This window comes from Gallinula chloropus (genome assembly GCF_964237585.1).
Source record: "Gallinula chloropus genome assembly, chromosome: 3".
NCBI classification, from domain to species: Eukaryota; Metazoa; Chordata; class Aves; order Gruiformes; family Rallidae; genus Gallinula; species Gallinula chloropus.
This window is the reverse complement of record NC_140087.1, coordinates 1,740,087-1,755,004: the sequence shown is the minus strand read 5'-3', so window position 1 is coordinate 1,755,004 and position 14,918 is coordinate 1,740,087. Positions and strand designations below refer to the sequence as shown.

General features: G+C 41.5%; 1 protein-coding gene across 1 annotated transcript in view; it reads left to right on the top strand.

Moving 5' to 3' along the window:
- LAMA2 (laminin subunit alpha 2) overlaps nt 1-13,273 on the top strand; it is a gene marked incomplete at its 5' end in the record, with an annotated part of 363,202 nt that extends 349,929 nt beyond the window's left edge. The window contains 7 exons of the mRNA XM_084261417.1: nt 1,138-1,250; nt 2,988-3,177; nt 5,470-5,625; nt 9,094-9,247; nt 9,756-9,886; nt 10,496-10,718; nt 13,027-13,273. Of these exons, the coding sequence (XP_084117543.1) occupies nt 1,138-1,250; nt 2,988-3,177; nt 5,470-5,625; nt 9,094-9,247; nt 9,756-9,886; nt 10,496-10,718; nt 13,027-13,184 (1,125 nt within the window). The 3' untranslated portion in view covers nt 13,185-13,273. The remainder of the gene's footprint in view (nt 1-1,137; nt 1,251-2,987; nt 3,178-5,469; nt 5,626-9,093; nt 9,248-9,755; nt 9,887-10,495; nt 10,719-13,026) is intronic.
- Nucleotides 13,274-14,918: the final 1,645 nt, after the last annotated feature.

Below are 14,918 nucleotides of genomic sequence, written 5' to 3'. Positions count from 1 at the left end.
GTCACTCATGACATTTTCAAGATGTTTCACAAAAAGAACTCTTTGTCAGCAGAGCTCCGCACCTTGTGCTTTGCGGGTCCCTGCTGAGTCGGGGCTCAAACAAGAGACTGTTGCCAATCCAAAATGATATCAGCCACAGTGCTTAAAAACAGAGCTCACAGCTATCAAAGTTTGTGGTTTTTTCCCAGCAGTATTGTCCTGACATTGTGTTGCCTTAGATCCTTTCAGTAGTTTCTTCACAATACTCTCAGTGGGAGGCAAAAGCTAGACATGGGTAGGAGCTGGTAATTACCATGGTCTCTCATTGCTCCAGGCACCCCATACAAGAGCTTTAGGGTCAGGGATTAAAAGACCTGGTGAAATTAAAACGAGAAAATTATACTGGGCAGAAGATATTTTACCTTCCATTGTTGCACCGTTTTAAGATTAATAGAAATGGAACAGACAGGGAGGGGTTTCTTTCTTTACCCCATGGGTAATGTGTCTGCATTCGACAGCTCAGGGAGTTTAACAGTCGTTGCTTCTGTCCATCAGTTATTTGGCTTCCCTTATTGTTTGGGGGGGGTGGAGGGGGCTAGGCTTTCAACAGCACCAGGGGAAAAAGCAGCACATTAAACAAAGAATACAACTGTAGAACAATATAAAGAAGTAGCATGGGGGAATCATTGGCAGGAGCAGGATCTGAAACTACTTTTAACTCATTATTTTTAAGGTGACTAGGTTTCAAGTAGACAGCAAAGCATCCCTTTAAAATCTAAGCCTTGCTTCATTTCTGTAAGAGGGCATCCTACTGTGTAAAACCCAGTTATGTGAGCTAAGAGTACACTGAGCTGCCTGGAAAGCACTTAAGACTCTTGTAAATGTCCACTGGTGGCATGAAAGCAGCAATGTTCATATATTACTTTTATTTGCTTTTGCAGCCAGCTTAATGAGCTCTGCTTTTACACCAAGTTCCTGTCACACTGGTTTATAACTTCAGCTGGTGTGATGAGACACCAGCACACTGGAAAACTGCAGGGCCTCTGTCTAGACTAGGCGGAATATTCCGACTCCTGAGCAGCTGGGAGACTTCCAGCTTGTGCTGGGCAGAGATAGATACAAAACACAAACCTCCTCTGACTGGTGTATATTTTGCAGGATGCCTGTGCTGCCGACACGGAACCAGTCTTTGTGGAAGGTGGGAAGCAATTTGGTCTTTCAAGGAACAGCCACATCGCGGTTGCATTTGATGACACCAAGGTGAAAAACAGGTATACTGTTTATTCCAGCCATGAGTGTTGATGGAGCGATGTCAAAGTAAAATACCCCTCCAAACATTCTCAAAAGCATCTCCCAAAATTATGGGCATAGTCTGAGAAAGATCACATCCCATTGCTAATTCATTTCATTATGCAAATATAAAAAGCATTAAAGCATGAAATCTCAGCAATTAAGTGCCCACACAAGTAGCTCTCTCAAAACCAGTTTAGCTCTTTGTTTTAAAGGTTTGGGCATGTACAGATCCTGGACTGGTTTGCAGAAAAACAAACAGAAGAGTGGAATCAGGTCATGCTTTTTTGGAAGAAAGTTTCTTGGTTCATTAACTTGATAATTTCTTGCAATAAGCAAACCATTTTCCCCCTTTCTTTCAATAGATAAGATCACAGTAAACAGGCAAAAGGACATTGCCCTCTCAAAGTATAACGATATATACATACATGCATTGATATGCAAAGGAATTTCAAGAGCTACTTATAAAAATACAGCTGTTTTCAGTGGATTTATGAAGCTATAATTTGTTAATTGTTCTTGTTTGCTGTGATGGCACACGATCATTAACGAATGTGGCATGTCACACCATGGAACATCTTTCCTGCATTATAGTTTACAAGTCCCTCAGCCTCACACTTATGTTTGCCTACAAAGATGCTGTACTGCATATTTTCACATATGCCAATTTTAGAAAACTAAAATGTAATGTTGCAGCCCTTACCTTTCTTCTTTCCAGAGAAGAATCCAGGCCTAATTGTTCTCACACAATGATGTTTCACATTTATATTATTAACTACTTTCAAGTATTGACCATGCAGCTCAGCTTGGGCCAGGTCAGTGATGCGCTGCCAGTGCAACCTTAGCATCTAGACAACCTAAATAATTTCTTCCCGGGTTCTTTGCAGTTAGGGGAGGATTTTGGGATTACCATTAGGTCCAAGGGGTCATCAGACCTCCTCAGACACACACCCATTTTCTGCTGCAAGGAATCAGGATAACTGTTTTATATCCTGATTGCAAACGCTTTCTCTCTTCATCTTTAAAAGTTTTGCAACTTGTCTTCAGGCGACGCAACTCATTAGAAACTCAACATTTGCCAGCTGTTACTACAGCTCGCTCCTCTCTGTGAGCATTATGCGTGTGGGTGATGGATCACACCGCTGGAATTTTACAAGCACTGGGATTTTCTAGCAGCTACAGCTGCAGATGAGAATTGTATCTTGAAATTCTATGCCAAGGTTGCACTTATGTATTTCCGCAGCAAAAGGATTACTGAATGCTCCCATGTCAGGGATGGGAGAGGTGTGAAATGCAATTCACGGATAACCAAACGACTTTCCTTAAACCCTGATGGACAAGTAAAACAGGCTGCTAAATGTAAAGTTTTGTTCAAGGAACAAGGGGCAATGGCATGAAGCTGTGCCAGGGCAGGGTTAGATTGGATATTAGAAAAAAATTTGCTACTGAAAGAGTTGTCAGGGCTGCAACAGGCTGCCCAGGGAGGGGGCTGAGTCACCTTCCCTGGGTGTGTTCAAAATAAGGGTAGATGAGGTACTCAGGGATATGGTTTAGCATAGGATGGGAATGGCTGGACTTGATGATCTTCAAAGGTCTCTTCCAACCTTGTGATTCTGTGATTCTGTGAACACAGAAAGGTAAAGCAGATAAATTTGTCTACTGTTAGCCTCCGAATATCTTTTCCTTTGTTTCTGTTTTCCTCTTTCTTTGATTTTCAGACTTACAATTGAATTTGAAGTCCGAACGACGGCTGACTCTGGCTTGCTGTTTTATATGGCCCGCATCAACCATGCTGATTTTGCTACAGTTCAGATAAAGAATGGGCTGCCTTACTTCAGCTATGATCTGGGGAGCGGAGACACCAACACAATGATTTCCAACAAAATAAATGATGGGCAGTGGCACAAGGTACAATAGTCACTAACTCTACATTTTTTTTCTTTGTAATGTTAGTCGTGAGCTTTGTTTCACTTTAAGATACTTGCAAAATGTAGTCTACACAAGCTGAACTTTACAACCAGGCATTTCTGCAGTCTGCACAATTTGTCCTTTCAGATGTGCTGTTGAGTACAGGGTACATCCTCTACTAACAAAGGTAGCGCTGAACTTAGAAATTTGTCCTTCAGGAAACTCATATTTCTGGACACATTTAGAGTATGTCCTACGTATGGTAAGGAACTGCAGAAGTGGTCTGTCTGTCTTGCTTAATAGGGCTCAGGTGAGTAGCGTGGTTGAGTACCTCATTAAAGCCAGTTGTTTCTTTGTTAATAATGTCACTGTTCAGCCATAATACTAAGGGCAAAGAAAAGGGAAAAAAAAAACCCTTTAAGTAAATCTCTCCTGTGTTATTAACTCAATTCATAAGAGAATAAATATGATAGTCATGGATATAGTTGGTAGCTCCTTCTGTGACTTCGTGAGAGGAAGCATTTATACACAACACCTGTGGCTTTCAGATGGAAGCAAAGGAATAACATCACAACCATGAAGTTTAGCATTTATGGGCCTGAGGACAACAAACACTTGAAGGCACCAATAAAGACAGAGAAGATACGAATACCTGTAACCATTTATTCAAGTTATGTGCTGTAAGAGACATTAGATTTTGGACAGGTATTTGGACAGTCACCATCCACATCCCCATCACCAAATGAGAAAAAATCTAATGGCATTTTCTGTTTTGCTTGAATTGGTCTGACCACACAATCTTTGCAGTCATCCTTAGTCCTTCTTTGATTCATTCCCACTCTATTCCCCAGGAATTTTATTTTTATTCATGAACTTTTTGATGATAGCAAATGTACTAAATTGAGGTATTTCATGAGGGGGAAAAAAAATAAAGTAGTAGTCATACTTATCTGGTTTACATAATGCCTAGGAGCACAGGGCCCCTTCCTGCTAGGCTCTCTATCAATACTGAACAAAGATGTATTTCTTTTCTCTTTTAGCCATTTTTCTCTATATTCTAAGAGAACTACCTGAAGCATATTCTTAATGCAAGCCTATGCTCACTGTAACTCTGAGATAGAGACCCTGGTTGAATATCCAAAGTCACAGTTCCCTAAAAGCATGTGGAAGTCCATTCAGGGAGGAAGAAAAGGGCGAGCTCTTTAATAAATTTCTTTGTTTTTAAGAAAGCATAGGCCTCTTCTTAAAAGAATCCTTTCAGCAAGAACCCTTTCTCCATTTGAAATGGTTTAGGTTGAAACATGTCCATTGGGCCTACAAAAACCACACTGTGCTGCTGCTATCTCTTTAGGCCCTCTCTAAGTCTGTTCCTTGTTCTGTCTCACCAAATCCTCCTTCTGCCCAGGGTACTGCTGTCCATCTCAAATTTACAGTTGTTTATAACCACCAAGTTCAGGCCACTCCTGATGAGTGTTTGGCCACTTGGGTTGCATGACACATGTGCTCCCAAGCTGATGTAGAAACAGGGGTGTTAAAGAAAATCCAAGGAAAAATGCTGTTTCTCTCTGCTTCTCTGGAGAGCTAACATCTGCTAATCTCCATGTTCATTTTGCATTTTATCCATTTTTTAATTTAGAATCATTATTGTACTGCTCTGTAAAGATTTCAGTATAAATCTTTGGAAAGAAACTGGCCTGCAGTTGTTGGGGCAGCATTTCCTCAACTCCTCAGCAACTGCACTTCATGCAATTCACAGCCCATTTGTCCAAACAGAAGCCAAAATAACAAGAGAACATAGTTGGTATTATGTTTACTCTAGCACAAATTATGATCTGAGGCACATCCAAACTAGTGGAATCATAAACTTAATATTCTATGCAGACATGTGCTGCAATAAAGACTTTCAACCGGTGCCATTAAGATTCAGCATTTACTATTCCCTGTTCTTAAAATTGCTATCTGATTCCAGGGAAAACAATATTGTGGCATACCAGTGATAGTAACAAGCTTTTAAAAGGAGCCCCAAGTTCTTTAAGCAATTCTAATAAATAGTAGTCGTGATGCCTCCTGACCCAGAGCTAATTAAAAGGCAGTCATTTGTTTGCACAAAACCTTGCACAGGAGCTCTGTTCCACAAACATTATCCACAGTCACTGTCACAGTACTTCTGCTAACTAGTCCTACTGCTTTCTCCCATATTGTTACATATTTTGGAGTGTAAAGCTAATGACAACCCAGAAATGGTTATCAGAGAACTATCTGTCATGGTGGTGTGTTTGTGTGTCATTTCAGATAAAAGTAGTTCGAATGAAGCAAGAAGGAAACCTGATAGTAGATGATGTTTCAAACAGGACTGTTAGCCCCAAGAAAGCCGATATACTGGATGTTGTGGGAATGCTGTACGTTGGAGGACTGCCCATCAACTACACAACTAGAAGAATTGGTCCGGTAAGCAAGTTTGTCATCTTACACTCCTTAATTATGGCTTGATTGGTACCAATGTCTTTTCAGTTTTGTTCTGGTTTGCTTTTCTCTCAGACTGCTCAAGAATATGGGTAAAATGGACTTTTCTGAAGGTACACTACAGTCTTTCAGTGGAAAGATCTGCCTCAGAATCAAGTTAACAAAAAGAACTAGGAACAGCATAGTTGGATACTGTTATGGAAAAGTAGAAAGATCCATGCACTTGTATCCACTGTGCAGCCAGAGTCATGAGTACAACTCACCCTTTCTCTTTGCTGTAATTCATCTAGCAATAAATGCCAATAAACAGTGAAAGCATCTCTAAAAGAAGCCAAAATTACCCTGGACAAAATAGTAGCTCGCTGTAGTAATTGGGTTTGTGTTGTTATTAAACTAGGAGAGCGTGTATTTTGAAGTTAGGCCATGTTGTCTTCTTTGTTTCCAAATCAAATGGACACGTTTCAATTTATCACTGTTCCAGTCTAAAGGTCCAGCTTCTGTACTGACACAGAAGATACTTTGGCAAACACAGAGCCTATAGTATATAACTTGGGCCTAAACCACCTAAACCTGGTATGATTAACTAGGAATGCTGTATTCCTTCACCAAAGCCATTCACTGCATCAAACTACTCAACTCCATGTCAGTCATCTCACTTTCCTGCTGCCTTCCCACCCCCTAAGATAACAGAATCAGAGAAATATATCAGAATCAGCCAGTATCTGAATCAGAGAAAACCTCTTTCCTGCATTATTTTTTCTGTGCATAGAGGGATTTTCAATCAGAAGCCACAACTTGAGTGAACTTAATTATAGCAAGCAACAAATTAGGCATATGAACGAGCACAATGTGGACAAGAAACTGGAATGTCAGCAGCAGCTTCGTCTGGATCTGCAGAACTGGTAAAGAGGAGGCAAAAGTGCTGATCGTAGCAATAAAAGAAACCAGACCCTCTAAGAAACTGTGCAAGAGCAAATACCATTTTAGGAAGATGCTTATGGAATGGCAAATACTAGTGTAGAGACAGGCAAGAGTCCACCAGGTTGTGTGGACAAAATAAATGCAGAAAAGGAATTCCTAGGTCCTGTTTAAACAAGTCGCTCTAATGACTCATGGATTGGGAATAAAGCACAGGAATAACCTCTCTAAAGCTGAGAGCTGTGTTCCATAACGAAAACTGACCCATATGATCATATTTCTTAACAAATTCTGGATTGGGCAGAAAGACCAAATTAGGGTAAATCACTTGGATTTACCAAACCGGCTCTGAGGCACCAAAAAACAAAAGCAATACTTAACTACCTGCAAAACAGAATTCCTAATGCTACCAAATTATGCTCTTTGAAATACATGTGCAATTTACAAATACTAATCTGAGGAGAAAGGTACCAGTAAATCCTTACCTATCACTGCTTGTCAGAAGTAATGGAGGGAACCCATGCAGATAAATGGCTCAGTCTGGCAATAACAGTCATGTCAGATCCTGACAGTCTTATGTGCTTTGGGATTTAAATGAAGCTGTGACTTCAAATGTCATTCACAGAAGGTAAAAAACAGCGCTTGCCTTTCAGTCATTCTCAGTGAAATACACTGCGTGATGTATTAATAGTGTTGTGTTGTAGGCTTCATGTAAAGGCTCTGAAGCAAAGTAAGTTGAAAGGATGTATTATCTTCGTTAGGTCTTTCTGCTAAACACACATCAACCTTTTTAGACACTAATCTAATACATAACCGTAGGTGGGCTGGCTTCCTATTCAGTGCAGAAGACTGATACCTACTTGTTTGGCTCCAGCAGATGTCACATTTTAAGCACTCAAAACGCTGCTTTCAGCAAAAGATGTTACACTGCCAGTTAAGCATGCTAAAGTATAACCAGATTTGCTTTTCCATAGGGACAGGGAAATTTTAAAGTTAGAGAATGTTATTGAGTTGTCTGCAGCTCTTGCATTCCTGTGATTTATTCTCACAGTGGAGATGGCAAGATTTGTTTTCTTCTTTTTTGGTAACAAAACGTGTCGATCTGGAGGTGACTTTCACTTAGAAACTGGAAAAGGGTCTGTTGATGAAGCAGCTGACAGAAAGCCTCAATCACCTCAGGCCTGAATTTATTCACTGGCATTGCATTGGTTCTCATGAAAACTTTGTACATGTGTACTTAGTAGCAATAAGCTTTATAATTCCACAGTGCATCCAGCTTCGGTTCACAAGGAAAGAACTTCTTTGGAAATGCTTTCAGATTACTAGTCAGGCTATTGTTAGAGGTGTGGTGTGCAGAGCCAAGACTTCCCTCTGCAGGTGTGCCTTTCTCCTTTCTGTCTTTATACACATTTCTATGCTGTATGTTACACACTGATTTTTGTTTTCTTCCTTCCTGCTTCATTGCTTATGAGTATCTCTTCCTTTTCTTCCTCGAAGCACATGCATACCATTGTCCTCTCTCCCTCTCATATCAAGGATAAAATTTCTCTACTCTGAGTCAAAGAGCAAAGTCTTATCTGAAGCCAAGAACCAAAATGCAGCTGCTGCACCCCTCAGAGAGAAAAGGGAGAGAGCTCTGAGCATCATTCACGGGGCGGGGATATGCCCACGGCTCTCAGAGGTCCCACTGGGATGCGCTGGTCCCACAGCTGAGCTCTGAGGCAACCCAGGCTGTAGCCTGGGCAGCCCCTCACTCCTGCCCCAGGCAGGATCTCACCAGCTTACAAACCAGCTTCAGTGTGCACACACAACATGCCCTGAGTCCCAGCAATGTGCTTCCAGTGCAGAAACCAAACTGAAGCTGCAGCTCGCTACCCTGCACGGGAACCTCCGTGCACCCAAGGACATCCCCTGCCTCCTCCTGTCTGTCTGGCCAGCAGTGGTCCTATAATAATCTATATATGGTTATTAGACAAAGAACTATATATGGGCAACAACCTTTACATAGGGGCTTTGTTCATTTCAGTACTGCACTAGTTCTCTCTTACCACGCCACATTAGGCCCACAGCAAAGTGATTAAAAAGGAGAAGGGAAAAGAAAAAAAAAAAAAGCCCTAGTAAAATTACCAGCAGCCCAGAGAACTATACCCTGTATCTTCATCTACTCACAAACCCTATAACCTAGTCAATTAAAAAGGTAAAGTATAGGCCATTAAATCCCTGCATTGCTGATGTAATTTGCTATGTTTCATTACTCAGTGTATTATTTTATGTCCCCTCCATTAAGCCAAATAGATGTGACTCAGATCACATCCCTGAAAAGTAATGTAATTCATCCTCAGTGTGGCTGAGATTAGATTCCAATTACAATCAGATATTAAGGATTAGCCCTGTAAAATTCAAGTTTTATTCAGCTCCATAAAGCCAGCAGGGAAACAGAGGCAAGGTGCTTTCTGATGACATACCTCAGGCCTTTCTTGGGAGCGCTTCAGCTTGCCTTGCACAGTTACGCTGCGTTTGAAATATTGAATGCAGGTCACCTACAGCATCGACGGCTGCATCAGGAGCTTCAAAATGACAGAGTCACCCGTTGACCTGGATAATCCAACGTCCAGCTTCAGTGTGGGAAAATGCTTTGTCGCTGCGCAGGAGGGAACATACTTCGATGGAACAGGCTTTGCCAGAGCAGGTAATGGGAGGCAATCCTGCTGACAGGCAAAGGACAGAGAAAGAGGAGATGGTGCTTTCAAAAACATTTCCTGCTCCCTAACTCCTCTTGGTCGGAGGCAAAGTGAGACCAATAATCACAACTCTTGCTGATCATTTATCTTCCCAAGGGATAGAGTAGATGACTTTCTAGTGAGGTCTCACACTCAGCACAGCCACCATGACATGATGTCACAGGAACGGGCTGCCCAGGGAAGTGGTGGAGTTTCCATCCCTGGAGGTATTTAAAAGACAGTTATATGTGGTGCTGAGGGACGTGGATGGCAGAGTAGGGTGATGGTTGTGCTTGATCTAAAGGGTCCCTTCCAACCAAGACAATTCTATGATACTGTGATTCTATGAAATGGAGTGCAGTAATAATGCTGAAGTGGTTATCTTGCATTATTGACAACACATTTTGTGTGCCTGCTAGGAATGATGTATGAAAAGTTTTTTCTTAATTTTCTTGTGCTTCCCCTTTTCTCTGTAAGTTGGTGCATACAAGGTGGGAACAGACCTGCTCGTGGAATTGGAATTCCGCACAACACGAATGAACGGTGTTCTCCTAGGAGTCAGCAGCCAGAAAATGGATGGGCTTGGCATCGAATTAGTAGATGGAAAAGTGAGTAGCAAAGCATTTTTGGCTCTTTATAGAGACTGGTTTCAAAAAGCACTGGCAGTTTAAATGCAAGCTCACGACACCAATCTCAAGGTGTCATAGTCAATATCAAGGCTCCCCTTTACACAACACCTCCCACTCCCCAAACATCCAGAGGCTTCTACACTTTTAGAAAGATAGTTTAAAAGGTTCTGTAACACTTGAGTCTCCTAAACCTGCAACATCAGGCTTAAATTAATGGGAATATGAAATGTTTTGAGAAAAGGTTTTATCATTAATATTAATTTATTGTTTGTATCTTTTACTTCAGTCTGGAAAACCCATCAGTAATCTATCACTATAAAGACCTTGGGGTGGGGAGGGGGTTGTGGGGGTGTGAAATACCCCAAAACAAAGGCAAAAAAATAGGAAAATGACAATCTACAAAATAGTTTTGCATATTTTCACTAGTGTTTTTCTCTGACATAACTTACATCCCAGAGGGACAGCAGTCTAGTAGATTAGAGCTGCAGTGTGTGCAGTCAGAGGATGTCAACTTTAAATAAACAAAAGAACTGAAACCAACAGAGAACTGCTTTGAGAGCTACCTGACTTCCATGTCACGCTTTCCAGGTGATGTTTCACGTTGACAATGGCGCAGGCCGATTCTCTGCCGTCTATGAGCCAGATGCACCAGGCAGCTTGTGCGATGGTCAGTGGCACAAGGTGCTTGCAAACAAGATCAAACACCGTTTGGAGCTGACTGTGGATGGCAGACAGGTGGATGGCAACAGCCCAAACAGGGCCTCGACCTCAGCAGACACTAATGACCCTGTCTTTGTCGGAGGATATCCTGGTGAGCACTGGTCACACAAACGATGCTTTGCTTCTGCTGTAGCATCGCTGCCTCGATAATGGCTTAAATGCAATTAGAATGTGAAAGATGAAGGATAGGATGTCAGGTAAGATAGGTTTGTATCAGTTGTCATCGATGCTGGGTTCTGCATCCAGCTGCATTTCAGAACAAGAAGCTGTGCAGCACCCAGGGACTCTCACAGGAAATTGAAAATTAACTGAAGAATGCAATACATCCCCTTGGTGGGGGGTCAGGGCACTGTGTGTGTGGAGATCAGGCTGTAAAACCTCAGGACCTGAGCAATGTGGATAACAGAGGACACAGAACGTGTGTCCACTCATGGTCTGGTGGTTTTTAAAGGAAAAATAAACCAAACAAATTTGCTATTCAGTATTCTGGAAATCCTTAGGAGAACTTGCTGCTTTCAGAGGGAATTGAACAGGATCCAGAACGGGGCTGAGCTCTGTGGCTAGCTCCATTTCCAGCTAAGCTGATAATGAATGCTTGTATTCATCTGTTCATAGACAATCAACAAGTTTGTCTAATAGCAGTTTACTTTCTGCAGACACAGTTAAGATGTTTGCAGAGTGCCAATTTTGTTGCATTTATAATAAAGCTTCCTTCTAATTCACAAACAAAAGAGCTAAGTATATCTGCAGTCTGCCTGCTGTACACACACTGAGGTCAGCGGCACCTCTTGAGTTAATTCCTAAATGATTTCCTGGAAGTTGTTGTATTCTAATGTGTGAGCCACTGCATCCAAGAAGCCTTCTCTCTCAAGCTTCAGAACATGTTCAAAAACATTCTTGATACTGAGATACGAGAGTTGTACTTCAGTCACAGTGACTACTGATAAGGAACAGCTTTGAGCCAGAAGGAAAACAGCTTTGTGGCAGCCTTTTTGTAACAAAACAGGATTCAAGCATAGGAGCTAGCACTAAAGAAACGCTGCAGATGGAGCTACTATCTTGTTCTGGACTGTACGTCAGGAGAACATAGCAAGAGAAAGAAAGGGAAGTAACACCACAATCTGTGCAAAACAAGTTTACACTTACATCACACTGAAGTGATATTCCTGAGTTGAGCCACATGGCACATTGTGAAATTATTTAATTAACCTACATGCACATTTAAACATCTCACACTTCTCTCGCTGTCTAGTCTAGCTCATCCAACATTTGTTTTAACATTCCAAGTACCTAGACAGCCTCACCACAAATTTAAAACACAGTATCATGGGATTTTGTAAAATTAGTAAGCATTTGTATTTTCCAGTCCTCTTAGGCTTCTCCTGGCTGCATACACAGTGCAAACCAGTTGTAAACCAGCTAGAATTAGCTGGTGGAGAATTTCCTATGCTGAGAAACTTTTTGCCAACAGAGTGTGGGCAAAGATATCAATTTCTGGCTACCCATAAAAGCCATTACTCATCTCCTACTATCACTCTTCCCTTCTCAAGGGCGGGGACAGATGGTTTCAACTATCTCATCCTCTGTGAAACAGCCCAATGCTATAACCAGTCAGTCCTCCACAGGTGCAGAGTTATTTCTGCAACCCTTACTTTATCAGTCACATGGATTTGTATGGGAGTGCATCCCTGTAGCCGTTTTTCACTTGGAAGAAGACTGAGAAACAAGTTGGACCATGAACTTCAAGCAGTTAGAGGAAATATTTACAGCTTTCCAGTCAAACCAACTCTCACTTCTGTCCCATTAGACTAGTTCCCTTCTTTAGTGGAAGAGATATAATCCCTCATGTAATCAGCAAGAAAAGAATAAAAACCATAATGCTTGAAAACTCTCAAAACCATTCCTGAAATGACACCTGAAGTCCATACTGAGGCCCTGGCTTTCTTGCTACGTTAAGGCTGAGAACTGCATCCATTTTGGCCTCTTGGTTTTTTGCTCTGTTATTCTGTGGACAAATAGCTTGAAAAGTTGGAGATCTGCAGGATGAGCTTGTACGTATCATGCACCATTTGTAGGTAGCAAGCTGCCATTTGCCCATTTTCCCTAATTTCCTCTAAAGTCACATAACTGAATGATACAGTTTACAATGGTAGTTTAAACATGTTCAGATTCTTTCACTATCATGCCAGGACAGGAAAAGGAAGGAAGATGGGATCATTGCCACTAACATAAGCATTTATCACATTCACTGATAATATTGGTTATTTAATTAATAAAGGAGATATACAGCAAATATAACGTATTCATATATTTCTGGGGACGTGTATTCTCCTGCAGGACTCTCAAAGAACAAACACTTATCTAATTCCTTTTCCCTTTTTTTTTTTTCCCTCCCACAGATGGTGTGACCCAGTTTGGGCTGACCACTAATGCCCGTTTTAAAGGATGTATTCGATTTCTGAAACTCACCAGGGGTACTGGTAGACCTCAAGAGATTAACTTCAGTAGAGCTTTGGAGCTGAAGGGTGTTCAACCACTGTCATGCCCCGCAAACTAACTGTCATTCAGCCAATATGGGTCTGTTAATATAAGCACCTCAGATTAAAAAAGGAAAAAAAAAGTTCTCTATATACATTGCATTCATAATAAAATGTCTTATGCAAACATTGGAGTAGTGTTTGTGGTGTAGTCAAGTGGCTATGTCAAGGTACCTCCCTAGAATGCAAGAACTAGTCCTTTCCTCCCACCCATTAAGGGAGTAGAACAATAATTTTGTCTGTCTCCTTATAGCTTGAAATTGAAATGTTTCATTGCCCTTCTAGTGAGCAAGACCACATGCTGTGCAGGGTGTTCCTCTACTGCAGAGCTCAGATCAGAATCACAGAGTATCTCAAGTTGGAGGGGTTCCGAAGAATCATTGAGTCCAACTTCCCTGAAGTGCTCCTAAATACTTCTGGTGAGGGAGATCTGTAAACTTGTCTTCCTTTACCATTCTAAATACAGTTCACAACCTCTGTCTTTCATCAGAAACAGGCATATCACCTTGCTGAAACCTCTCCCAAGAGCTTTTGGAAAACTTTGTTTTTCTGGCTGTACTATTTCCCATGAAAATTTCACTGAGAAATCCCCAAATTTATGTAGTCTATATGGCTTCTGTCATGCTAGAGGCATGGAAACAACGGCGTGGAAGGAAATTGTTACTGCTTGCTGGATTTATTTGGGATTATTGATGAAAACGTGTTGCACCTAAGATCCCTGCTATAACATTTGACAGTACCAGGTTTTAACAGAGGTGGTGATGTTTGGTGTTGGGAGCTGGAGTCTGTAACAAAAGCAGCAGAACCAGGTTCTGTCACTTACCTGGAAATACAGCTTTAAATGAGCCTTAATAAATAAAGTTTGAGTCTTCCCCTTTCCTACACATGATAATGAAGTTCCACAGAGCAAAATTCACGAGCCAAGTTTCTAAAGGAAGATGAAATCTGACACTACTGTATTGAAGCTGAATGGAGGTGAAGCAGGAAAATCCCAAAGTTTATTAGCATGGTACGTGCTTCCATTATCTGCTGTCATCTAATGAATGAAATCCTTAAAGTAAAAGCTTCCAAAGTTCAACTCCGCTCTTTCTGCTTGATGCTGTCAGTTTATGAGGAATTCTGAATACAGAAGCCACCCCAGACCTTCCCTAAATAATCTTTAGAGTGCTCTGTGGATAAAGGTTTAAACATAAATAGGGAAAGGAAAATTGCTTCTTAGATTCTCCCTGGTCATCAGTCTCCCGGTGATTTTCCTCTGCGTAGGTTTTAGAGGACTAGGAAATTGTCCCTGAGCTGTGGATTATCTTTCCAATGGATTGTTTCAAGTTGTTTAACTCCACTTTCACGAAGGTTATGCTTGGACAGGCAGGGTATCTACTGTACAAATGTAAAAACAACTACCTCCACCCCAGGAAACAGCGAGCAGCAAGGTAGCACGGCCTTGGTGGGGGGGAGGCCTCTTTGGCATACATTGGAGAGACAGTAATTAATACATGTATTGCCACGATCTAATAATCTGGGGAGTCTAACATTCCTCAGGTACCACAGAAGGAAAACATCCAGCTGCAGGGAAGCCCTGAAGTAGTTGCCGTCAGCAGACACCCAGTTTTCCCTTGCAACTGGCATGGCCCAATGGTAACAGCAAACATGTTAACAGCAAAAAATGTTAACAGCAAACATGGCTGTGCCTTGTTTGTAAAGCATCCATTTGTCTCTGAAAAAGCCTGGTCAGGGGAAATGTACCATCCTACTGT